The 27,268-nt window shown below is 46.4% G+C and overlaps 1 protein-coding gene across 1 annotated transcript in view; it reads right to left on the bottom strand.

Moving 5' to 3' along the window:
- Nucleotides 1-27,268, bottom strand: part of CTNNA2 (catenin alpha 2) — a 633,745-nt gene that overhangs the window by 46,466 nt on the left and 560,011 nt on the right. The window contains exons 13-15 of the mRNA XM_056855155.1: nucleotides 26,326-26,477; nucleotides 18,393-18,506; nucleotides 7,742-7,923 (exon numbers count right to left, since the gene is read on the bottom strand). Of these exons, the coding sequence (XP_056711133.1) occupies nucleotides 7,742-7,923; nucleotides 18,393-18,506; nucleotides 26,326-26,477 (448 nt within the window). The remainder of the gene's footprint in view (nucleotides 1-7,741; nucleotides 7,924-18,392; nucleotides 18,507-26,325; nucleotides 26,478-27,268) is intronic.

Below are 27,268 nucleotides of genomic sequence, written 5' to 3'. Positions count from 1 at the left end.
AGAACGACATCACCTTTAAACTACCTATTACAGCATAGCTTGATTAGTTTTTTTTAAAAATGGGAAGCTGCTGGATTTCCGTGTATGCTCTGGAATGCTTTGCCAGCATTTTCTTTGATTTCGCCTCCAAGCTCGTGAACTACACTTAATAGTATGTGCATTTTTAAGTGCTCATTAAGATGACATCCCTGGTGGAATGCAAAACTTAAAAAACAACAACACAAAAACATAACTACCTCAGTTATTCCCCGACCAGTGCTTACTGCAAAAGGTACCACATCCAATACAAAAGGCGGCAGAGAGGGGACAGATTCCCTGGGGGAAAGCGGGCAGGGAGCAAGATTCACAACAAAGATGCATTGCCCACTCTTGGATATATTCATATTCAACGGTGAAAATGCTGTTGATTTTTACGAGCATTTGTCATGGCTTTGTGTTTGTTAAGTGCCGTCAAGTCGTTTCCAACTCATGGGAACCCTATGAAACAATGTCCTCCAAAACGTGGCTTTCTACTTTCATGGCAACTGTTTCTTTTTTTCTTTCTTTCTTTTCTTTTTTTTTGCTGTCAAGTCACAGCCAATTTACACCAACCCTGTAGGATTTTCAAAGCAAGATATGAACAAAAGGGGGTTTGCCATTGCCTGCCTCTGCGTAGTGACCCCAGAATTCCTTGGTGGTCTCCCATATAATCACTATCCAGGCAGATGATGATAGGGAGGGCATCTTGGCCATCTTCTGGGCATGGAGTAGGGGTCATTGGGTGTGTGTGTGTGGGGGGGGGAGGTAGTGGTGAATTTCCTGCATTGTGCCGGGGTTGGACTAGATGACCCTGGTGGTCCCTTCCAACTCTATGATTCTCTCAGTCGACATTGTAAACAGATGCACACCTAAATTGAACGCTTCAGTGCAGAGCATAGAATCATACAGTTGGAAGGGACCACCGGGGTAATCTAGTCCAATCCCCGGCACAATGCAGAAAATTCACAACTCTGCCCCCCCCCCCCACATGCCTACAGTAGGAGTCTCTGGGGAGTAGGTGGGAGGTAGTTGTGATTTGTCAAAGGGGAGCCCTCACTTTGATGTGTTACCAGGTGAGCTTTCCAAGTGGAAATCTGAGCTCCCTTTTAATTCCTTGCTTCAGCTCAAAACATACAATCCTGCCATACCATTGTTCCCATAATACATGGGAAGAAGCAACGGCCATGCTCCTAATGAAAGATTAATTTAGGAAAATGATAGTTGGGCCAGTATTTTTTTAAAAGAAGATAACACAGAGAGATCATGGGATGGACCCTTAGAGATCAGAGTGCAACCTTTGTATGCCGAGACAGCGTGGCTCTGAGCACCGACTACTGAACTTCATCATTATGCCCCTCTTGCAAACCTTCCAGCGACAGGGGGTAATATTACCGCGACAATTCTTGTACGTTTCGCCTTTGATCTCCTTGGCATTCAAAATTACATAAGTGGAGTTCCCACCATTATAGCTGATTGCTGGAAATGCTGAAAGATCGGGAGAGCACCTGCTCTTGGATTGGCGCTAAACAAAGCATTATTACTTGAAGTTCATTTTGAACTTTGGCAGAAAAGGTGTATGGAGAAAACGGGCAGTTAGATGACAATCAATCCCCCCCGGCTGGTTATGAAAAGCAAGACTAAAAAAGAGGGGTGTAGGTGAAATGCTGGTCAGAAAAGATGACACCCCCCTCAAACCCATGAAAATATTTTCTCATTCTGAAACGAAGGTGATGTATTTTCCAGCTTTGCTGGGAACAACTTGAAGGGGCTTTCGGACATCCTAGAAAGACTGAGGTGGCAAATCAACATCTGGGATATATTACTATGGACTGGAAGCACATGACTAAACACTGCTTCCATTGCATCTCTCAACCTGAATTTGGCCCAGTCTGTGCAATAAAAGAAACAACTAATATGGGGCACCCAGCAATAGTTGCGGTTTTTCAATCTCCCTGTTTTGTGCGGGGGGGGGGGGGGAGGGACACACCAGAAAACACCAAAACTGCTGATGCCATGTCTGTGTTTGCAGACTCTGCAATTAAAAATAAGAAGGAAAAAATCTCGCAAGAATACATTGCAAGATCTCAGCCACTATTTTGGAGTGTGGACATGGGGGGCACTATTGGCGGTTTTCTTAGATTTTCTGCTGTTGGGCCCAGTCCTGGGAACCAGGATTGGGCGGGTGGATCAAAGTTATGACCCCACTTGTGTCGAAACAAGACAGTGGGCCAAAAGAGCTGCAGACAGGAAACGGAAGCCAAGCACCAAGAGGTGTACAACAGGGAAGAACAAGCCATGGGTCAGAGTCCTGGAGGAAAACTGCCCACCTGCTCTTCTCAGAGTGATTACAAAGAGAGGCAGAAGGCACGGCTCCCTTGTTTATTACGCTGCAAGTCTTTCTAAAACACAGCAAAACAAAAGGAACCTCTCTGTGGGGAGAGGGTCATGATTAGGGTTGTGCATCTCAATAAACCCAAACCGAAAATAAACCAGAAAAAGGCCTTTACAGCTTCTTTTGGGTTTGACCTGAATATTAGAACTGGGAATACAGCTGAAGCTGGACAGCCGATCGCCATATCAGCCAAATAAGTATATGGCTTTTTTCAGCTTTTGCTTTCCCCAGGCTTTTCCCTATGGGAATTTTTTTTATGAGCTCTGGGGGAGGCATGAAACTACAATGCTTCTCTATGAAGGAGGGGGTCGACCCCTTCAGGACCCCATAAAATTGGACCCCATGTCCTAAACGTTACCAAACTTAGAGGCTTGTGCAAGGAGAGTCCCTTGCCACTACGCTGTGCATTTGGTGACTCTTCCTCGAAAAATGCCTCCCGCAGGAGAATTTTAAAATTTCTTAATTTTCACAGTCTGTAATGGCCACATCCGTACCTAAGAGTCGTGGGAAAACTCAGTTCCCCATGAATGCTTGCAATGGGCCTGTGCAAAGCTATGGCTACCCATAGCTTTGTGTAGATGCATAGAAAATTATCCTCATAATTATCCCCATGTCAATCCCTCCCCACATATAGGGGTTCTGAATTCCCTGATCTCATTTGCATTATCAATGCAATTTGCCACAAAAAACACCCTCCATTTTTGATTTCTGAGTTTTATTTACATTAGGGAAGGTCTATTGCTTCTGCTTGGCATGCAGAAGGTCCCAGGTTTAATCCCCAACATCTCCAGGTAAAAGGATCAGGTGGTAGGTGATGGGAAAGACCTCAGCCTGAGACCCTGGAGAGCTGCTGCCAGTCTGAGTAGAAAACACTGGCCTTAATAGACCAACGGTCTGATTCAGTATAAGGCAACTTCATAAGTGGTCATAAGAGCGGGGAGCAGCCATGGCTCAATGACAGCGCATCTGCTTGGCATGCAGAAGGTCCCTGGTTCAATCCCCAGCATCTCCAGTTGAAAATACCAGGCAGTGGGTGATATGAAAGACTTCAGCCTGAGACCCTGGAGAGCTGCTGCCAGTCTCAGTAGACAATACTGGCCCTGATGGACCAAGGGTCTGATTCAGTATGAGGAAGCTTCATATGTGTTCATAAGATTGGGAAGGGGCCATAGCTCCGTGACAGAGCCTCTGCTTGGCATGTGGAGGGTCCCCGGTTTAATCCCCAGCATCTCTCATTGAAAGGAACAGGCAGTAGGGGATGTGAAAGATCTCTGCCTGAGACCTCGGAGAGCCACTGCCAGTCTGGAGTTCACAATACTGATCTCGACAGACTGAGGGTCTGATTCAGTATAAGGCAGCTTCATGTGTACAAATCACTACAATCTTCATGCAGGTCAGATTTCCCTACTTGTTGGTTCTCAAAGAACACAATGGTGTCTGCAATACTTTTTAAACCCCTTCATTAACAGGAATCACATCAAGATTCCTGTGTGTGTGTGTGTGTGCGCATGAGAGTGTGTGCGTGCAGATATTGCTGCTTTTCAGTAAAGGATTGCCTAATTGCTGCCATTGTAATTTACAAGACGTGTCTCTTAAGGCTATGCTTTGAACCCAATAACTATCAACATTTCTACATATGGCATATAGATGACAACTGAGCATGGACGTATTTTTAGATATTTGGAAATCTTTTACAGATGCTTACATGTAGACTTCCCAACATTGTTGTTTTGGTGGTTTTAATTATTATTTTTAATTTTAAAATTAAAAATAAAATAAAAAGGAGCAGATATTGCTTGTCAGAGAAGACAAGAGTCACCGGAAAAGACAATAATGCTAAGGGAAGTTGAAGGCAGCAGGAAAAAAGGAAGTCCCAACGTGAGATGGATTCACTCTATAAAGGAAGCCATGGCTAGGGTTGCCAGCTCCAGGCTGGGAAATACCTGGAGATTTGGAGGGGGATGGATCCTGGGGAGGGCAGGGTTTAGGGAAGGAAGGGACCTCAATGGGGTATAATGCCATATAGTCCACCTTCCAAAGCAGCCATTTTCTCCAGGTGAACTAAACTCTGTCACCTGGAGATCAGTTGTAATCCCAGGAGATCTCCAGTCACCACATGGAGGTTGGCAGCCCTAGCCATTGCCCTAAGTTTGCAAGACCTGAGCAAGGCTGTTAATGATAGGGCATTTTGGAGGATGTTGATTCACAGGGCCACCATGAGTCAGAAGTGACTTGACAGCACCTAACACACACACATTGCTTGACAGAAGCAAGTAGAAAGAAGAAGAAAAAAAGATGAAATCTGGAAATGGCCCCAAAAATCTCCAGGTATTTTCAAACCCGGAGCTGACAACCCTACGCCCTCCCCAAGGTCCACTTGCAAATCTCCAGGAATATGGCAACCCTACCAGTAAAGCTATCTGAACTATTGACCCTCCATTAGAGTTGCCAACATCCAGATGATAGCTGGAGATCTTCCGTTATTACAACTGATTTCCGGCTGATAGACATCAGTTCTTCTGGAGAAAAAGGCCGCTTTGGCAACTGGACTCTATGGTATTCAAGTTCCTCCCCTCCCCAGACCCTGCTCTCCTCAGGCTCCGCCCCCCAAAATCTCCAGGTATTTTCCAACCTGGAGCTAGCAACCCTACATCCTGTGGCCGGAAGCTCCAAACAGTAATGACAGGCCATGTGGAAAAACACTACTTCCTTTTGTCTGCCCGAAACCTACTGTTGTACTAACCCTGTGTTGGTGAACCTACGGCATGCATGCCGTTCTTGGCACTCCGAGCCCTCTCTGTGGGCATGCGCGGGGACTGCCCGCCGCCCAACTGGGCGGCGGGGTTTTTAAACTGCTCGGCGCTGCCTGGTGCACTCCTGCCTGTGTTCCACAGCCCCGAATATGTAACGGGCGTGCTGCTCTGAGGCTGCAGAGCGCCTCCTCCTCTTGAGCTGGCCTCCACCTGGCCCCGGGCCTGCGCCGTTGCGCTTTAAGAGGCCACCAGGAGGATGCCTGCCAGAGGGCGCTGATGGGCACGGGTATAAAGGGAGGCGGGGCACCTGCTGTCCCCCTTAGTGCCGCCCGCTTCTCACCGGGCCCCTGGGAGAGCGAGCAGGTGGGCGGAGTGGGGGCAAGCGGGGCGGGCATCTTCTTCACGAGAGCCATGCAGGTGAGAGGCAGCCCGGCGAGGCGGGGCGTCGCGGCCAGAGGGGCGCCGGTTCCCTTTCCTCCTCTCCGAGCTGAATTGGAGAGGAGTTCCTTTTGTCGTTCTCCTCCCCACCCCTCCTGCAGTGGGTTGCGGCACCGGCTGCCGCTCGCCGCTCTTGCAGTGCGTTGCAACTATTGTTTACCTTTCTGTCCCGCGTTTCTTGCAGCCCCGCAGGGTCTCTTGCAACGGGCTTTTGCACCGAATTCTGCATTTTCCCAGTTTCCGTTTGTTCTCTTGCACCGAATCGCGTCGGGAATGTTTACTTTTGCAAGCCGGGTTGCTTTTCTCAAATCAGCCCTCTTCTCGACGACCCCCCCCAATCATTCTTGTATTTAACAGTGTCTTGTGTTTTCCCCCTTGTGTTCTGCCAAGCCGTGTACACCGGGACCAGCACATTTGTTCTGTGCTCCCCCGATCTCCCCCTCCCCCTTACTTGCAGTCCTTGGTCTACAGTCTCCGCACAGCTGGCTCACTCTCTCATGGTCGACACCATTACGTGACTGGTACTGTGGACTTCTTTTTGTCCTGCGCTGGGGTCTTAAGATTTGCTGATATCCCTCCCCTTTACCCTTGGTTTAGCAGCAGGCCTTTGATGATGGATAAGAGCAGCACCTCTGCAAAGAGCAAGGGTCGAACTGATTTTCTGCTTCGTTTTTGCATACATGTTTGGCGGAGGGAGGAGGGGAACTTGGACGGTACTTAATTTTGGAGGTGAATTTGTATGAGAGTGTAAGGGGGACCCTTTGGGGTGTGAAGTGTTAGGAGTACCCCTTGGTATGGAAACAGTAGACTAGGATTTCCAGATGACCCTTGATGCCAGAGAAACCCAGGAAAATGTAGTTTTGGTGAAGCCCAAGTCTGTGTGGTTGCCCTTGTTTATATCCCGTTGTAAGCTCCCTGGGGCAAAGATTTGTGTCTCTCACTTAGCTCTGCCAAGTTCTGTGCGCATTTGTGCAATAAGAATAATTTTCTGCAGAGGACAGTTCCCTATCTGTACAATTGGGGCCCTGGTAGAATTTGGCAGGTTTTCCTGCTAGAATCCCATCCAAGGACATGGATCAAGCCCAAGGAGGGGACCCTGCCTTCTAGTCTGGGTGGAGCGGCATCCTCCTGCAGGCAGTGCGGAGCAGTTCAAAGCCCCCCACTTCCCTGGACTGTCCGCCGCCCAGCTGGGCGGCCGGGGCTTTGAATTGCCCCCTGGACTCCCCGCCGCCCAGGTTAGGGGCTTTGAACAAACATTAATTGTTCAAAAGCATGCCAAATGAAAACTTTTACCTTTCAATAAAAAGTTGTTTGTATCATTGAAAGCTCTGTTATTGTGTTTTTCTTTTAAGGCAAAAGATGTTAATGTATGTGTTGTTTTTTTCTAAACTAAAACCTCAGTATTCAGGTTAAATTGCCGTGTTGGCACTTTGCGATAAATAAGTGGGTTTTGGGTTGCAGTTTGGGCACTTGGTCTCTAAAAGGTTCGCCATCACTGTACTAACCCATCCCACATCATCAATAGGTCACTGCATTGGCAGGCCAGGTGATCTGGGTGCTTCCAGACCCGACCCGCCCCCCCCCCCCCGCGTAGGGTTGCCAGCTCCGGGTTGGGAAATACTTGGGAGATTTTTGGGGCGGAGCCCGAGGAGGGCAGGGTTTGGGGAGGGACTTCAATGCCATAGAGTCCGATGGCCAAAGCGGCCATTTTCTCCAGGTGAACTGATCTCTATCATCTGGAGATCAGTTGTAATAGCGAGATCTCCAGCTAGAACCTGGAGGTTGGCAACCTGATAGACAGACTGACAGACAAGACAAGACAAGACAAGACAGAGTGATCGTGTATTGTATATATAAGTGATATGCTTCAGTTAGTGTTACCAGGTCCCTCTTCGCCACCAGCGGGAGGTTTTATGGGGTGGAGCCTGGGAAGGGGGGATTTGGGGAAGGGAGGGACTTCAATGCTATAGAGTCCAATTGCCAAAGCAGCCATTTTTATCCAAGTGAACTGATCTCTATCAGCTGGAGATCAGTTGTAATAGCGGGAGATCTCCAGCCACCACCTGGAAGTTGGCAACCCTGGCATTCTGGCAGTCATTCCTCGTCATACCGCACGAGGGATACGAGGCCGGCGACATACCTGGTGAAGTCTGTCATCTCCATCATGATCATGCACATCTGCTTGGCCAGCACGATGATGTCGTTGCCGCTGTCGTCCCACTTGGCCACCTCGGCATCCAGTTTGCTCTTCTCTTGGTGGAAGATCTCGACCTGCTCGGCGATTTTAGCCTTTTCCTCCTGGGGAAGCTGAGCCATGATCGCCTGGAGAAAAACAAATAAGGTGTTTTTCTTTTTGGGGAAAAAAATAAACCTTAACAACACAAATGCTGACAAATCAGCTTCCACCCACTTCTCCGTAACTGGAGCAACCAGTCTGCCAAACTTCAGCCCGTGTTTGCAGCAGAAAACTAGTTAGGAGACTTTGCTTCTGCTCATCATTATTATCGCTAGGAGAAATCAGTGGTTGCTAGGGTTGCCAGGTCCCTCTTCACCGCCGGCAAGAGGTTTTTAGGGTGGAGCCCAAGGAGGGCGGGGTTTGGGGAGGGGAGGGACTTCCATGCCATAGAGTCCAATTGCCAAAGCGGCCATTTTCTCCAGGGAAAATGGGAGCCAGCGTGGTGTAGTGGTTAAGAGCGGTGGTTTGGAGTAGTGGACTCTGATCTGGAGAACTGGATTTGATTCCCCACTCCTCCACATGAATGGGGGAGGCTAATCTGGTGAACTGGATTTGTTTCCCCAGTTCTACACATGAAGCCAGTTGGGTGACCTTGGGCAAGTCATATTCTCTCAGCCCCACCTACCTCACAGGGTGTCTGTAGTGAGGAGGGGAAGGGAAGATGATTGTAAGCCAGTTTGAGTCTCCCTTAAGTGGTAGAGAAAGTCGGCATATAAAAACAAACTCTTCTTCTTCTCTATCGGCTGGAGATCAGTTGTAATAGATGGAGATCTCCAGCGCGTAACTGACGGTTGGCAACCCTAGTGGTTGCAGACACCCAACTCTTTGGCTATGTCACCTTTTGGGGTTCCAGATTTTGGTTTCTTGGAGCTGTGAAGGCTGCGGAAAGCCCCAAACTTGCCAGCTGTGTTAATTTCATACCGAATATGCACAGGTCGATTCCATATTGTTCACATGTATGTGTAACCTCACAATCCTCTAATCCAATGCAACATAAATAAGTAAGTCCTAGTTTACTTTCAGGTGGTAAACACAGGCTTTACCAGTGGCTACCGGTGGGGGACGGGGGGTGGAGTAGGGTTGCCAGATCCAGGTTGGGAAACTCCTGGATATTTGGGAATGGAGCCTGGTGAGGGCAAGGATCTCAGTGGGGTATTATTCCATAGTGTCCACCCTCCAAAGCAGCCATTTTCGCCAAGGGATCTCTGTAGTCTGGAGATGAACTGTAATTCTGGGAGACCCCCAGGTCCCACCTGGAAAGGGTTGCCAAACTCCAGGTGGTGGCTGAAGATCTATTAAACCCACCCTGTAGACTTGTATCGAGAAAGCTCTGCGATGTGATCCCACTCAGACAATTGACACAAATATCTAAGGATCCCCCCCCCTTACAGTACTGCTCATTTTTGCTCCTTCTAACATCACTCTCCATTTTCTGTGACATCATGGCCACATCAAAATGTTTCTGGTTGTTTCCCAAAGATCACATGTAACAAGCAAATCCGATGGGCCACTTTGGGCACAGCACCGTTTGCGCCCCAGAAACCCTGTCCACGTTGCCGAGTAAAGGATGTTATCGTGGGGACCACCGTCTGAACCCGAACACCATCCTAAACCACGAGCTGCCTAGCAGTTTTTAAAGAGGCCTTAACTACGATTTCACCACTTTGAAATTAGTCTCTAATAGCTGGGCCCTGATTTCAGTATATTAGCTGTTCCCAGAATTATATCCAGCACATTCCTGTAAAGGGGTAGTTTATGATCTCTATTAAACATTTTCTCAGGTTTAAAGGTTGCATGTCTCTGATGCAACGTGTCAAGGAAATAGCTGGCAGAAGCTTCTTCGGACCAATTAAAGAGAGTTTTTTTTAATATATTAAGTCTTAAAAGTCTGATGGAGCAGGAATCAAGGAAACAACATCTACAGGTCCAAATAACTTGGCTGTTCTCAAAGTGGCTTATCCCAGATTTCAATCATCAGAGTGGCCAAAAAGAACACAGGAAAAAGAAGGTTTTTATATGCCGATTTCCCCTACCTTTTAAGGAGAATCAAACCAGCTTCCTTCCTCTCCCCACAACAGACACCTTGCGAGGTAGGTGAGGCTGAGAGAGCTCTAAGAGAACCATGACTAGCCCAAGTTCACCCAAATGGCTTCATGTGGAGGAGTGGGGAAACCAACCCGGTTCTCCAGATTAGAGTCCACTGCTCTTAACCACTGCACCACGCTGGGTATTTGGGAATGGGAGGGAGTTTGCCAAGCTGCAGGTGATGGCTGGAGATCTCCCGCTATTACAACTGAGATCAGTTCACCTGGAGAAAAATGGCTGCTTTGGAAAGTGAACTCTATGGCATTGTTCCCCATTGAAGTCTCTCCCCTCCCCAAACCCTGCTCTCATCAGGCTCCACCCCAAAATCTCCAAGTATTTCCTGACCTGGAGCTGGCAACCCTACTCAGCAACAACAAACTTTAACTGTTGGATAGCTCCTATCTTGTTTTTTTAAGCCACTGGCTTCTGCATTAGTGGAAATTAGGTTTGTCAACCCCCAGGTGGGGGCCTGGAGACCTCCCAAAATTACAACTGATGTCCAGACCACAGAATCTGTTCCCCTGGAGGAAATGTATGCACTGGAGGATGGACTCTATGGCATTGTAACCCACAGAGGTCTCTCTCCTCTCCAAACCCTGCCCTCCCCAGGCTCCACCCACCAGATCTCCAGGAATTTCTCAACCTGGAGTTGGCAAGCCTAGACTGGGAGTAAAATACCCATCATGTTACAGGTTACCAGTCAAGTCCAGTAGTCAACCAGGGGTTTGATAAACCTCTTATTTTCCTGCCTGCTTGGGACAGCAAAACCATGGCCAACTCTCCAGTGCTTGTAGGGTTATGGTATATTGGTGATATGCTGCATGTAGGGTTGTCAGCTCCAGGTTGGGAAATCCTGGAGATTTGGGGGGTGGAGTCTGAGAAGAGTAGAGTTTGGGAAGGGGCGTGACCGTAATGCCATAAAGTCCACCTTCCAAGGCGGCCATTTTCTCCAGGGGGAACTGATCTCTGTCGCCACTTGACCAGTTGTAATCCCAGGAGATCTCCAGCTACCATGTAGAGGTTAGCAATCTCCCCCCCCTCAAAAAAATATGAAACAGATGAATCTTTTTAAACATTTTGCTTTTCATGTATCTCTAGGGTGATGTACATCTACTAGTCCTGAACTGATTATTTTTATAATTTGCTCCAACTTTCTTAAAAAAAAAAAGGAAGAAGAAAGAAAAGAAAGAAAAAGGAACAGCCACAAAGTTACAACATAGAATAGCAAAATTATAATAATTACTTTTGAAGATCAAATGGGCACTTTGAACGACGATTTCCAGGCCGAGGTGCTGTTTGGCTCCAGGGGTTCTACTGAACTCCGCAACACATTTAATGGGGTGTGACATCTATTTAAGTGTCATTACATTTTTTCTTGTTTATGTCACTTTCGATCAGCGGCAGCCTCACTCTCGACTTATTCTTAAAATGCTCTTGGCTTTTTAAAAAATTCATAATTGACCTTTTCCAAAACCAGAACAGAAAAAATGGTTATCTATAAACAGGAGATGTGGGGGAGACGTAGGGAAAACTGCCATTAATCAAATTAAAATTCAGCACTGGAGTTTTAATTAGGCCTTATCAGTGCAACTCGGCAGCCTGAAATGTTAACGTGAAAAACTCCCCCCCCCCCGCAGAAAATGGCAAAGAAATGAAAAAAAGCCCCCTCCTCTCCACATCTGAAAGGAAACACGGAGCCTGTTTTATGCATCTGACACTCGTCGATATTTCCAAGACGACACACCGCATCCACAAAGCCGGGCCTCTTTTACCGAATTACACTTAGATCTGCGCCTTAGTCAATACTCCAACCTTGATTGCCTGGAGTCTTTCAATAGCAGACGTATTTTTTCCCCTCCCTTAAAACAGTGTGCTCTCACTCGCTGTGTGCGTGAGCGGCAAATGCGGCGTGCACATTACCATTTTATTTATTTCTAATCAAGGATCTACAATGAGCCTGAATAGCATTAACGGCTTCTGTACAGCAGTTTTATAGCTACTTAGTAGCCTCCGGTCTTTCCCTGGCAAGGACATTTTCATCGCCTGATAGATCCTGGGCAGCGCATTTCTGTAGCGGCAATGCACAAAAGTACTAGCATTAATTTTGGGTGAAGACGCCAGAATCCTGTTAATTTCAGCTGGCTTCCTTTCCTTTTTTAAAGGAGTCTTCTCAGTGGTTTCCCCAGCACTGCAGAACTAACTCGTCCTGAGATGGTTTTTTTTTTTTTTTTGCCTGGCTCTTTCTCTTGCCTCTTGTCAAGAGATACTGAAGACTCAGATTTTCCACCAACAGTTTCGAGAAGGTGGTTGTGTTGGTCTGCAGTAGAAGAGCTGGATTCGAACCCAGTAGCATCTCAGAGACCAACAAGACTTTCGGGGTATGAGCTTTCGAGAGTCAATGCTCTCTGACAAAGAGAGCTCTAGAAAAGAACAAAAGCCTAGTAGCATGTTAAAGACTAACAACATTTCTGGCAGGGTATGAGCTTTTGTGAGTAACAGCTCTGGAGTTATCTGAAGAATTGAGCTGTGACTCATGAAAAGTCATGCCCTGCCAGAAATATTGTTAGTCTTTAAGGTGCTATGGAGGCACTGGATGAACTTTCCCACCCACTGTTTAAAGCCCGGCTTCCCCATTGAGATAAATTAGATCAGATTAAAGAGTCACACAGCCACTTTCCCAATGCATTTCCATGTGGGAGGATGGGGGGTGACCCCTTCCAGACCCCATAACTTTGTACCCCGACTCAATCTTCACCAAACTTGGGGGTTCTTGCAAGGAGCGTCCCTTCAAGATACCCTGAAAATTTGGGACCTCTACCTGCAAAAATGCCCCCCCCCAGAGCTGCAAAAAGCAGTGAATGTGTTTAAATGGTTTTAAGTGGCTGAATTATTTGGGAATCCCAAATTTAAACCCGAATTCCTACCCATAAGGGGATTCGGGATTTCCCGGGAAAAAGGCCATTTAAACCCGAACCCGAATTATAGCGAATTTTTTAGTTCAAAGGGAGCTCTGACTCTCAAAAGCTTATAGCCTGAAAACCTTGTTGGTCTCTACGGTGCTATTGGGCTCAAATCTAGCTTTTCCACTGAGTGTCTAATACTGGACAATGCAGTAAATCATTTTATGCTGCTTATGTTCTGCGTCACTGTTTCCGGTTCTTGATTTCATTATGGGAAACATGTTTGATCATGTTTGAAATGGGAACAACTGCTGCTGACCTCTTTCACAGGGTAGTCTACCTAAGGGCACACACATTCTGTAGAAGAAATAACTTAAGTTTCTAGCCAGAAAGATTGAAAAGGAGATCACATACTTGAATAGTGGGTTTTTAAAAAAACTTCTCCCCTTGATTAGCAGAAGCAGAATACATTATGCAAAATATCAATGCACATTTACATAATTTTGCCTGATAGATACAAGTCATAAAATCCAATCTGGCTTCTGGGGTTACCCTGGAGAGGACATAAGAACATAAGACAGGCCTTGCTGGATCAGACCTGTGTTCCAAAGCACCTGATATAATCCTGCCTGTGTTCCAAAGGACCTAATATAGTAGGCACTCTCCTCTGATTCTGGAGAGAATAGGCATGCATGGTAGTAGCCATGGATAGCCCTCTCCTCCACAAACATGTCCACTTCCCTCTTCAAGCCTTCCAAGTTGGCAGCCGTCACCACATCCTGGGGCAGGGTGTTCCACAATTTAACTATGCGAAGCCACACTGTGGGACACTGATATTGAGTCTTCATTCCATTAACATGGGATGTTCTGTTTCATGGACAACCCTACTACAGTGCTGCTACTCAGGTAGGGTTGTACTTATAATCATTAGCTGGGTTTTTTCTTTTTTGGGGGAAAATAAAAAATAGATAGCATCTAGCAGCTAAACATACTCACATACACAAATTAAACATCAGGACCAATAACAGTAAAGTCCTCAACCAGGGCCAGGGCTTTTTCGGTCCTGTTCCCAGCCTGGTGGAACTTTTTCTCTCAAGTCAGCATGGTGTAGTGGTTAAGAGCGGTGGTTTGGAGCAGCGGACTCTGGAGAACTGGGTTTGATTCCCCACTCCTCCACATGAGCAGCGGAGGCTAATCTGGTGAACCGGGATGGTTTCCCCACTCCTACACATGAAACCAGCTGGGTGGCCTTGGGCAAGTCACACTCTTAGCCCCACCTATCTCACAGGGTGTCCGTTGTGGGGAATGGAAGGTGATTGTAAGCCGGTTTGATTCTTCCTTAAGTGGCCGAGAATGTCGGCATATAAAAACCAACTCTTCTTCTTCTCTCTTCAGTGAGAACAGGGCCCTGAGGGACCTGGTACAGTCGCACAGGGCCTGCAAGACCGAGATGTTCCACCAGGCCTATGGTTGAGGGCAGCAATTATTTTCAACATAGTTGGCCTCTCTCCCGCTTCTTTCCATCTTATATGTAGGGTTGCCAGCTCTGGGTTGGGAAATACCTAGAGATTTTTGGGGCAGAGCCTGAGTAGGGTGGGGTTTGGGGAAGGGAGGGGAAGGTCTGCAATGCCATAGAATACAATTGCCAAAGCGGCCATTTTCTCCAGGTGAACTGATCTCTATCAATTGGAGATCTGTTATAACAGTAGGAGATCTCCAGCTAGTACCTGGAGGTTGGCAACCCTACTTATATGAGTCTTCTGCTTACTCTGCTGGGAACCTGACTGCTTTCCCCCCCTAGCTTGCCATGGAACAGTGTGTCAATAATGGGGCACCTATTTGATTGATTTTATTGTCTGGAATATTTGGTTTTAAACTGTAATGGAATTATTATATACTGTATTACACCTAGTTTATTATGTATTATGTTTTAATGGTTGTCACCCACTCTGAGCCCGGCTTTGGCCGGGATAGAGAGTGGGATATAAATCTGGATTAACAACAACAACAGTAATTTGCAGAGGAAACCTGGAACAATTTGCAAGGCGAATTAGCACATCCTGGCTAATGCGGACCACATCTCTCAGTGGTTTTTCTAACATTCCATTTCCAGCAAGCTCGTTGTGACGGAATATTCCAGACATGGCAGATGCTGCCACTTTAGCTCCCGTTGACAGCTGATGCAAGGAATGATAGAATCAGGGCAGCTTCAGATATTACTCTTTTCTGACACGGAAGACAAGGCAGCAGATGGAAGCTAAAGCTCCTCACTCGAGTCAGACGCAGAAAAAGAAAAAAGGACCCAATTGTAAGAGGACGTTTTGAGGATGAGCATCTCCAAACCCTATCCCTAGCTTCTGTGTCTTGGGAGGGGAGAGGCATTGCAAGCCCTGTCAAGTCACTTTGCTCTTGGTGGAGATAGATTCATAGAATCATAGAGTTGGAAGGGGGCCATACAGGCCATCTAGTCCCACCCCCTGCTCAATGCAGGATCAGCCTAGAGCATCCCTGACAAGTTCTTGTCCAGCCTCTGCTTAAAGACTGCCAGTGAGGGGGAGCACACCACCTCCCTAGGAAGACGGTTCCACTGCTGAACAACTCTTACTGTAAAAAAATAATAATCCTAATATCCAGCCGGTACCGTCCGGCCTGTACTTTAAACCCATTATTGCGAGTCCTGTCCTCTGCTTCCAACAGGAACAGCTCCCTCCCCTCCTCTAAGTGACAGCCCTTCAACACTTAAAGAGAGAAATCATGAGCCAGTGTGGTGAAGTGGATAAGAGTGATGGTTTGGAGAGGTGGACTCTGATCTGGAGAACCAGGCTTGATTCCCCACTCCTCCACATGAACAGCAGAGGCTAATCTGGGGAACTGGGTTGGTTTCCCCATTCCTCCACATGAAACCATCTGGGTGGCCTTGGGATAGTCACAGTTCTCTCCAAACTCTCTCAGCCCCACCTACCTCCCAAGGTATCTGTTGTGTGGAGAAGGGAAGGTGATTATAAGATGGTTTGATTCTTCCTTAAGTGGTAGAGAAAGTCCGCATATAAAAACCAAGTCTTTGTATTTCCCCCCCCTCAACCTCCTCTTCTTAGATGCACTAATGTCCATTTGTTTTGAATAAAGCAATAGTGTAAATGAAAGGAGTGGGAGTGCCAGTCACCTCTTCCCCAATCGCACTCAGAGGACATCAGTAAAATTCCCATATCCGAATGGCAGAGAGTGTGAAGAGCAGAAAGGCAGAGTCAAAGGCAAGGTAGAATTCATGGGATAGTGATTGACTTTCCATCCAGGCTCCTGAAGTTGCTTTCTACTGAATCAGACCCTTGGTCTGTCAGAGTTTGTATTGTCTACTCAGGCTGGTAGCCACTTTCCAGGGTCTCAGGCTGAGATCTTTCACTTCACTGACTACCTGATGCTTTTAACTGGAGATGCCGAGGATTGAACCTTGGACCTTCCACATGGCAAGCAGATGCTCTACCACTGAGCCACGGCCCCTTCTCAGAATGCTTAGTACCTCAATTCAAAGGCTACACGCAGAGGATTCAACGTGTCTGTGCACACCAGTGGACTGTTTCTCTCTTCACAATGTTTAGGAGAGGGATCCTTACACTATTCTCCACTGCCTCTCGAACCACATCACTGCACAGAATGATACAGCTCTACTACCTCCCTGCACATACCCAAATGCACTTAAGCCTGTGTCTGTGGCAGAGCTTCTGCTTGGCACACAGAAGGTCCCAGGTTCAATCCCCCAGAATCTCTGGTTAAAAGGAACAAGCTGCAGGTGATGTGAAGACCTCTACCTGAGACCCTGGAGACACAATACCACTCTGGGTAGACAATACTAATTTTGATGGAACAAAAGGTTTCATAGAATCATAGAATCGTAGATTCTATGAAACCTTTGTTCCATCAAAATTAGTATTGTTTGATTCACTATAAGGCTGATTCATGTGGATATAGGGTTGCCAAACTTTAGGAGAGGCCTAGATATCTCCTGAAATAACAGTTGATCTACCGAGATCCATAGCCTGGGAGAAAATGGCTCCTTTGGAGAGTGGACTCTATGACCCTATACCTTACTGAGATCCCTCCTTTCGCCAAACTCCTCCCTCTCATGCCTCCACCCCCAAATCTTCAGGAATTTCCCAACCTGTAATCGGCAACTTTATCTATACCACAGTTAGGGTTGCCAACCACCAGGTACTAGGGCTGTTGAAAAAAAAAATCGGTTGAATTCGGATTCGGCAAAATTCAGCCCGTTTTTATTCGGGCCGTGCCGAAGTCCGAACTCCCCCGCTTCGGATCCCCGAAATTCGGGGGGGATCCGGAGTTCAGGGGAAAATTTGGCCCCCCCGCTCGCCTTCAGAGGATTCCCTGAAGGCGCGCAGAGGGCCCTTTTAAACTGTTTAAAGGGCCCCCCAACAAGCCCCTCTGCGCTGTCTGTGCAGGCAGCGCAGAGGGGTTTAAAGACCTATTTTGCACAGGCTTTTTCAGTTCTGGCATACACCCCTCAGCAGATGACGTAGATTCGCCATCCGCTTGTATTGTATGGCTACATGCCTTGATCCTAGGTAAGTATGAACTTACTTATAGGCTTGTTAGTTTTGACTTGTTATGCCCCTGTAAATAATATTTTTCACTTATAATGATATATGTATGTATTCTATAGAACACATGTTCTGAGGAATAATGATTGATCGTCGTGGGATTGCCATAACTGAAAAAGCCTGTGCAAAATAGGACTTAATACCGGAAACCTATCCTTTATTCTTGCCATTCTTGGACTCTACCATCCTTATGTTGTTATAACAGGGACACTGTTCCTGTGTTTTGCTCTTGTACTCATGTTTCTATATTATATTGATATTTATGGTTAAGCTTTCAGTAGTTCTCTGCATTCTTTTCCATAAGTGCTGTTCTTTTTGCTAACCACCAGGTACTAGCTGGAGATCTCTTGATATTACAACTGATCTCCAGCCAATAGAGATCAGTTCCCCTGGAGAAAATGGCCGCTTTGGAGGGTGGACTCTATGGAATAATATTCCTTTGAAGTCTTTCCCCTCCCCAAACCACACCCTCCTCAGCCTCTGCCCCCAAAACCTCCCTTCGGTGGCAAAGAGGGACCTGGCAACCCTAACCACAGCCAAAGCCTTCACTTTCCCCAATAACCATGAGATCTAAAAACCTACTCTTTTTCAAACATAAAAGCAATCATACCGGGACTCTATACAGAAGCATCAGATTTGGCATCAGAGCCCAGATTCCTTTATTCCAAGCGTAAATGTTGCTCATGCTGAAAATGAACATTATGAAACTTCCGTGAAACTTTCTGTTTTTTCCCCCAATCAACTTCACAACTCCACTGAACAAGAGTGTCAAGAATAATCGGCAACACTGGAGAATGCAAGCTGCCGCTTCCCAATCTGCAGCCATCTCGAGGTTGCGTTTGCCGAATCCGCTCGCCAACCCGTACTGCATCCATTCATTACTACGAGGCGCCAACCCGCACTGCCTCATCTGGAGATTGGAGCGGCATTAATGCCTTGCTGGGACTGCACACTCACCCTTGCGCTCTGGCCCGCAATAAGCTGATCGTCTTCGGTCTGAACGCTCGTTCGGCTGCGAACATCATAATCTTCCTGCTCAAAATCAGAATCATCTTCGAGCTCCTCGGGAGTCTGGATTTAAAAAGAGAGAGAGAAAAAAAAAACAGGAAAGCAAATGAGGGAGAAAAATAAGAGGTGGGACGCTTACAAAGAATAGAGAAAAACCCCAGCATACACTAACTTTCTATTTCATCAAGTACCTGCCCAGGGAACGCTGTTTCTCCTTCATTTTAAATTAACTTGTCTGCGAAAGCCGGCAAGCCCCCAAATTGAGTTGTCCGGGGAAAAATGAAGCTTTTCCAACCCTGTTCTTTTACAACTCGGATTCATCATCACCTTGCTGTGATTTCTTTTAACTCTGTTAAGGGGATGAACTTATGTTTTGCAAACGAACACCCAGGGGATGTGTTTACCCCCCGAAATGTAATATTTCAAAATAATTGCATTTGGCTTCTGTAAAAAAGGAAGACCAATAATGTCGCTGAGGCAAACTGACTGCAAATTTGTTTCCAGAGATTAAGAAGATGTTTGGGAAAAGTCACCTTGAGCTAGGAATGGCATACCATTCCTCCAACTGAAATGTAAATTACACACACACTGAAGCATAAATGCATCCATTCATTACTAGGAGAGCCCAAAATATCAGACAACGTAATGGGCCCTGAATTATGCAGAGCGATAGCAATACCCAGGTACCTACTTGAGGGGGAAAAGGGAATTATTTCATTTCAGCCTTCCGCTGATCCTTTACCCCTACTGCTCAACAGACCGGCGGGAAAAATTGGGGGGAATGGGAGCATTGTCCTGGAAGGATGATGTCACTTCTGGCATGACCGGAAGTGAAGTGACCACGTTGACATTCTAGCATCAAAACTCTATGGTACTCACTTCCTAACACATCACAAGTAGTTCCTTCTGGAAAGTTCTTCTAGTGCCAGCTGAATACTTTTTGTTTCCAGCAAAGCCTTTTCAAGTTACATTTCGTCCTGAATATTTCTACGTTCTCATGGTTGCTCTTATTTTTTTTAATTAACTTTGTTTGGAGTTTTATTGATTTGAATTACAAAAGTAGGCTGTAAGTGTTCTAAATAAAGAAAGGCGCTGAAGATCTGTTAGACAGTCCAAAGTGTTCCATGGATGGCAACAATCTTCTGAAAGGAGAAGATGCAAGATAGAATGCTGCTGAGACACCAAAGAGCCCCAAACAAAGTGACCTCTGACAAATCATTTCAGGAGGGCAGCTGGGTTGGTCTGCAGTAGAGGACCCAGATTCAAGTTCAGTAGCACCTTGCGTATGTGTAAAGGGCTGTCAAATTTCAGCCATCTTATGGCGACCCCTTATGGGGTGTTCAAGGCAAGAGGCTAACAGAAGTGCTTTGCCATTGTTTTCCTCTGCATAGCAACCCTGGTATTCCTTGGTGGTCTCCCATCCAAATACTAACCAGGGCTTGCCTTCCTCTCCATAGTGACCCTGGAATACCTTGGTGGTCTCCCATCCAAGTACTAACCAGGGCTGACCCTGAAAAGCTTATGAAAGCTGATGAGATCAGGCTAGCATGGGCCAGATCAGGGCAGAGACTAACAGAAGTGGTTTGCCATTGCCTTCCTCTGCATAGCAACCCTGGAATACTTTGGTGGTCTCCAATCCAAGTACTAACCAGGATTGACCCTGCTTAGCCTACGAGATCTGATGAGGTCAGGCTAGCATGGGCCATCCAGATCAGGGCAGAGAAGAACAGAGGTGGTTTGCCATTGCCTTCCTCTGCTTAGCAACCCTGGAATTCCTTGGTTGTCTCCTGTCCAAATACTAACCAGGCCCATCACTCTCTACTTGTGTAATGTTAGCACACCAGAGGTTCATAGCCCTGTAGCATACCGTGCTAGTATTTCTTGCGTTACATGGGTAACATGTGCATTACATGTACGCCATGTGCATTACATATACTGTAGCCCAGTTTAAACAAGACATTTGGTTCAGGCAACATGGGACAGATAATTTCTTCTGCCTTTCTAGGATCATATTTAAATTAAGTCTATGCAAGGAGATTTTTGGGGCGGAGCCTGAGGAGGGTGCGGTTTGGGGAGGGGAGGGACTTCAATGCCATAGAGTTCAATTGCCAAAGCGGCCATTTTCTCCAGGGGAACTCATCTCTATCAGATGGAGATCAGATGTAATAGCAGGAGATGTCCAGCTAGTACCTGGAGGTTGGCAACCCTATGCTTAACGGCTGCCAGCTATTTCACTGGAGGCTGCTGAAAACTAGCAGTGTTAATTAATGCAAGAGTAAAAAAAATACATTTTGGTATTGATTTTTTTTTCTCTTCAAAATCTGCAACCTGCATTTTTGGAAGATGTTCGTAGCTGAACATGACTAAGCAATCTGCAGAACAAAGCACAAAAGAAATGTTAAGGGACTGTCATACGGAGGTGTCTCGCTTGGCATCCCTTCATTGCCACTGCGCCGTTACGTATCCTTTTCGTTTTATTAACTACCTTGAAAATGGAAAGGCTGGAAATAAAGGAATGGATTAGATCATTCAGGCAGCTGCAGCTACCCAAGGCTACGAGGAGGTTTTTCCCCACACCAGACTGGAAAGTCAGCTCAGGGAGAATCCAGTCTCATCTTAGGACATTTATTTTACTTATTTACGTCGCTTAGGGGACTCTCTCCTCTGGAGAGTCCTTCAGGCAATGCCCTTTAGAGACTCCTACGGCAACCATGTTGCCCACTGTTAGAGAAATCTCTAGTATCAGAGGAGCATGCCGAATATATTAGGTGCTGTGGAACATAGGCAGGATAATGGTGCTCAGTCGTCTTGTTTGTGGGCTCCCTAGAGGCACCTGATTGGCCACTGTGTGAACAGACTGCTGGACTTCATGGACTTTAGTCTGATCCAGCATGGACTTTCTTATGTTCTTAAGGTGCACCTGAATTACCTCTTAGATGTACATGTTCCCTGGGGCAGGGCCATGGTTCAGTAATAGAACATCTGTTTCGTATGCAGAAGGTGCCAGGTTGCCTTGTTTGTGGGCTTCCTAGAGGCACCTGGTTGACCTCTGTGTGAACAGACTGCTGGACTTGATGGGCCTTAGTCTGATCCAGCTGGGCTTTTCTTATGTTCTTATGGTGGAGAGGGCTATTCATGGCAACTGGTCAAAATGGCTACTAGTCATGATGCATACCTATTATCTCCAGTTATGCAGAAAAAGCATGCCTGTTATCTTAGGTGCTGTGGAATGCAGGCAGGACAGTGCTGCTGCAGTCGTCTTGTTTGTGGGTTTCCTAGAAGCCCCTGGTTGGCCACAGTGTGAACAGCTGGACTTGATGTGCCTTGGCCTGATCCAGCAGGGCTTTTCTTATGGAGGAGAGGGCTATCCATGGCTACTAGTCAAAATGGTTACTAGTCATGATGCATACCTATTCTCTCCAGTTATCAGAGGGGCGTTCCTGTTATCTTAGGTGCTGTGGAACACAGGCAGGGTAATGCTGCTGCAGTCGTCTTGTTTGTGGGCTTCCTAGAGGCCTCTGGTTGGCCACTGTGTGAACAGACTGCTAGACATTCTGATTCCACGTCGCTTTTCAAACAGATTGCTCTCCCTGAGTTGTACTGATCAGATCGAAGAGATACAAAAGCACGGCCAACGGCCGCAGAGTAATTGGGCTGCCTTTAGGCCAAACGAAAATGAGGGGAAAAAATGGACCCTTTCTCTGTTGTTGTAAGCTATACAGGGGGTTTCATTCCAATAACTCTTACTGGGGAAATCCTGAAAGTAATAGTGACAAAACAACATGTTACGGGGAACCTATAAAATGATGGGAGAAACGGAGCAGCTTAGTATATTACTTTCTCCTTCAATTTCAGCTGCCGAAATCATCTGACAAAGCTGATGACACTGGAACTATTTCCCTCTTCATATTGTGGAGGGAAGTATTTTCCCCCTGGCACAGATATTTCTAATATTTCCATACACTTTTGATTCTCTTCCATGTGGTCGGGAAAATATAGCGAAACAGAGATGAATTTCCCCATTTATTGAAGTTGGATTTGGGAGGGAGGGGAATTCTGACATGCAGACCAACAAACATCACAGATAATTCCTTTGTTCTGCAATGTGTACCCTCAACAATTATGGTGGGATGGCTTCTGACGGACAGCCTTGATGAGCCTACAAGACATTTTAATCATAGAATGATAGAGTTGGAATGGACCACTAGGGTCATCTAGTCGAACCCCCTGCACAAAGCAGGAAATCCACAATTACCAACCACACACCCCCAGTAACCCCTACTCCATGCCCAGAAGATGGCCAAGATGCCCTCCCTCTCATCATCTGCCTAAGGTCATAGAATCAGCATTGCTTACAGATGGCCATCTAGCCTCTTCTTAGAAACAGGTCTCTGAAAATGTGGGAAACACAGGGACAGAACGAGGCGACATCTGACGGTTGGAAATGACATGCATAATCTACACAAAGACCAAAAATCACCGGAGGGGTGACGCTGAATGAAACAGACATGCATAAAAGACCTTATTAGTTATGAAGTAAGATGCATAGCTTTTTTTTAAATGTGATTGCTTTTCATTCTGATTTTTTGTCAGCCACTGGAAGAATCCATATGTGAGCATGTGTGTCCATTAAGCTAAACAAATCAAGAATTGGAAAGGGGAAAGAAAGGGGGCATGTTCTCACACTTCTGTGGTTTTGCAGAGGCCTTAGGCAGTTTTCACCATCCTGCCCATTCTATGGATTGTACCATTTCACTGTGTTTTGTAGCTCCTCCATTTTATAGTTTTGGGTCAGTTTTTCCAATGAATTAAGAATATAAGAAAGGCCATGCTCGATCAGGCGAAGGTCCATCAAGTCCAGCAGTCTGTTCACACAGTGGCCAACCAGGTGCCTCTAGGAAGCTCCCAAACAAGACAACTGCAGCAGCACCATCCTGCCTGTGTTCCACAGCACCTAATAGAATAGGCATGCTCTCTGATCCTAGAGAGAATAGGTATGCATCATGACTAGTATCCATTTTTACTAGTAACCATGGATACCCCTCTCCTCCATGAACATGTCCACTCCCCTCTTCAAGCCTTCCAAGATGGCAGCCATCACCACATCCTGGGGCAGGGAGTTCTACAATTTAACTGTTCTCTCACTGTTTCAGGGGAAGGAACACACCTAGAGGGGAGAGGTGATTGCATGTTAGATTTGAGGAGCTGATGGGAATGTACATCAGCTGCCTTCCGAGGAACACCGAAGGTCAAACAAGAATAGAGAATTCACCTGATGTGGTCCAGCGTTGAACAAAAAAAAAAAAGGGGGGGGGAGAAATCCAACCTAAAAAACCAAAAGCTGGGTACCCAAGGTTGGGTGGAAAAGGTAAAATTATATAATAGAAAAATATTTTTATTTTAAGGTGCTTATATCTCAGTTTAAAAAACATTAAGCATTATAAAACAAGGCACAATGGCAACTTATGAGGCTGATAGACCTAAACCATACAGACCACATGTGTTTCGGACTACAGGCCTTCATCAGTGGTCAAATGAAAACTCATACAATGCACACACAAGTAATATACAAATGTATGACCATATAGTTCCACAATTCACAGTTGTGTGAAGAAATACTTCCTTTTATCTGTTTTGAATTCTCTAGTCTTGGGGTCCAGTTTAAGCTGTATTTTACTCATGTTACATGTACGTTGCTGTATATCGTCCCTATTGTATTGTTTAATAAATAATTATTACAAAATTAGTTTAAAAAATGACTCCCCCCCCCCATTAAACAAAGAGAGTTCTGAGATGGCTCAGGTGTACACAGAGCTCAGTGTGAATGTGGGCACCCGGCACTGGACCCCCAAGTATAAAACGGATATGCACCCCTGCATCTTCTAAGACACCCCTTCCTGTCTCTTTAGAGGGGTATCACAAGTTCAGGATCTTAATGAAGCTGGAGAGGGTAAAACTGCAAAGCCAGACACAAATTGTTTCCTCCAATTATTATGCTATTTAGCTTGTTAGTAGGGGCGGGCAGAGGGACGCTCGATAAAATCAAATCAGCTGGTTAGTCAACGCTGAAATGACAATTTCCTTACCTGAATAAACACTGAAAACTGTCCCTTTGGAAGCTTAGAGACACAGTAGGTCGATTTTATTTATTTATTCCAATACTAAGAACACCTATCTCTTACAGCAAGCTCTGCACAGACATTAATGAGAGACAAATGGTTCCAATTGCAGACAACTGGATGACGGTAAAACCAGATATTCACATGCCTTGAGGAATCGGTAATTTCTTTGACAGAGAGGTATGACTGTAAAGGGAAGGGTTTTCCCAGATCAGGAGTCACCAACCCTTCCGAGCCTGCGGGCACCTTTGGAATTCTGACAGAGTGTGCTGGGCGCAGCCACTAAATTGGATGCCACAAAATGGCTGCCACAGGAGGTGGAGTCAGCCACAAAATGACTGCTGCAGCTTACCTTCAAGTCACGCAGTGACGATCCTTGTGCTGTGGTAGCAGCTGCTGCCAAAGCAACATTTGTGAAGTCTGCACAGCCAATCAAATCTCCAATGGCCAGTCCCCTGCCCGACATTCTAAAAGCACTTGGCAGGCACCAGGTGTCAGCAGGCGCCACATTGGGTCCTAGATGCTTAGCTTTGGACAGCTGTTCAATGCAGAACAGCTGATCAGAACTAAACAGCTGATCAAATTTCTTTTCTGGACCTGTTTTATATCTGTGGCTACTTTCAGCTGGGGAAATCAATGACAAAATATTAGAAGCTACCCTCTCTCACATATGTAGAACTGGCCAGGTTATGAAGACCAGGATAGATAAAGTTGCACTTCTGCCAAAGTCTATTGTAAATGAATTATCAGTAAATAGGATTGCCAACCTCCAGGTACTAGCTGGAGATCTCCTGCTAAGGTGTGTTAAGATTCAAATCCATCCGGTCATAGATTTATACACTCTGTCTGGCTCTTACTTAGGGTTGCCAACCTCCAGGTACTAGCTGGAGATCTCCCGCTATTACAACTGATCTCCAGCCGACAGAGATCAGTTCCCCTGGAGAAAATGGCCGCTTTGGCAATCGATTTTATGGCATTGAAGTCCCTCCCCTCCCCAAACTCCACCCTCCTCAGGTTCCGCCCCAAAACCTCCCGCAGGTGGCAAAGAGGGACCTGGCAACCCTATCAATAAAACAAGGAAATAGTTGGAAAGGATCAGAATTGTACCTACTCCAGCCACATACATTAAGAAAGAAGACGCTTTCCTTCTCCTGTAACAGATTGGCTCAAATTCTTCCAATATAAATGCAAGAAGGAGGCAGAACAGCACATCAGAGGGGGTTCACTCAAGTAAACCATGCTGTATATTATAGTGGATGGTGGAATAATCCACTATGATTGCTAGGGTGAAGATCTCAGCATCGATGTTATGCTTGGCCAGTCCAGAGTCTTCATGCTTTTTTCTTCATTATAAAGACCGAAGCTTGACTCTTCTTTTCCAAACCAAACCAGAAAGACTCTGGCCTGCACATACCATCCAAATATATGTGTTTATAACCATATAAACACATATATTGCTGTATCCCAGTGTAAACACCCCAGTTTCTGATTCTCTCTCTTAGACAAATCAATCTCATAGGTTAGCTGCTCTGAGCTCCCCGGATAAAGGGACCCGTCATGATCAAATGCAATAAACCAATACCACCCCCCCCCAATTGTATGCATCAGCTCCTTCAGCCCTCGTTTCACATTGGTTTGGATGGAGCAAGCCTCTTGCAGATTGCAGGGCTGCGCAAAGCCCAAGCGGCTCTTCCATTCCCCTCGCCTGCCACGATGCCGGCGTGCGAAGCCCACACTCTTATTTCCCTGGGCGCCGTACGTACCCTTATCATCAGGACAGCTTTCCTGATGTCACGAACTCCATCATAAACCAAGCGGGAGGCGTCTATGAACTCATTCTCTTCAAACGGCTGAGGGATGTTGGCACTCAGGGCTTCGATGGCGACTTCGACTTGCTCGGCGAAACGCGGCATCACTAGATAAAAGGAAACGGAAGGCGGTCAGGAGAGAAGCCTCTTTTCATGTTCGTTTTCTCCCTTGCCCTTGGGCGTCAATACACTCCCTGGCAGCCTGGAAACCCGCTGCTGTTTTGCAGCGTCCAGGACATGGAAAAGTCTGACAAACAGCTTCACACCAACCAGGTAAATTTTCGAAGAAGAAAATCTCCTTGCCTTACAGTTTCAGGCCTTTTGTGCATGGCTATTCCCCTCGCCGTCACCCCTCAGACGACTTTAGGTTTTTGTTGGGATTATGCATGCCATTTCCGACCGTCAGAGGTTGCCTTGCTCACCCCAAGCATTTCCGCACACTTTGCCCGCATTTTCAGGGACCTGTTTTGTTATGAATTTGAAAATGCAGGCAGAACACATGGAAATGCAGGGAGAGAGCGAGGCAACCTCTGACAACCAGAAACCGCATGCATAATCAACACAAAGTTGTCGGAGGGGTGACGGTGAGTGAAACAGCCATGCAGAAAAGGCCAGTTAAAAAGGGGGGTTGGATTGATTCAGGGAGGAGAGGTCCATGGGTGGCTACTAGCCATGGCGACTGAAGGCAGCCTCAATAGGGTTGCCAGCTCCGGATTGAGAAATACCTGGAGATTTTGGGGGTAGAGCCTGAGGAGGGCGGCGTTTGGGGAGGGGAGGGACTTCAATGCCATAGAGTCCAGTTGCCAAAGCAGCCATTTTCTCCAGATAAACTGATCTCTATCGGCTGGAGATCAGTCGTAATAGCAGGAGATCTCCAGCCACCACCTGGAGGTTGGAG

This window comes from Euleptes europaea, chromosome 9, assembly GCF_029931775.1.
Source record: "Euleptes europaea isolate rEulEur1 chromosome 9, rEulEur1.hap1, whole genome shotgun sequence".
Taxonomy (NCBI): domain Eukaryota; kingdom Metazoa; phylum Chordata; class Lepidosauria; order Squamata; family Sphaerodactylidae; genus Euleptes; species Euleptes europaea.
This window is presented reverse-complemented; position numbering and strand designations above follow the sequence as displayed.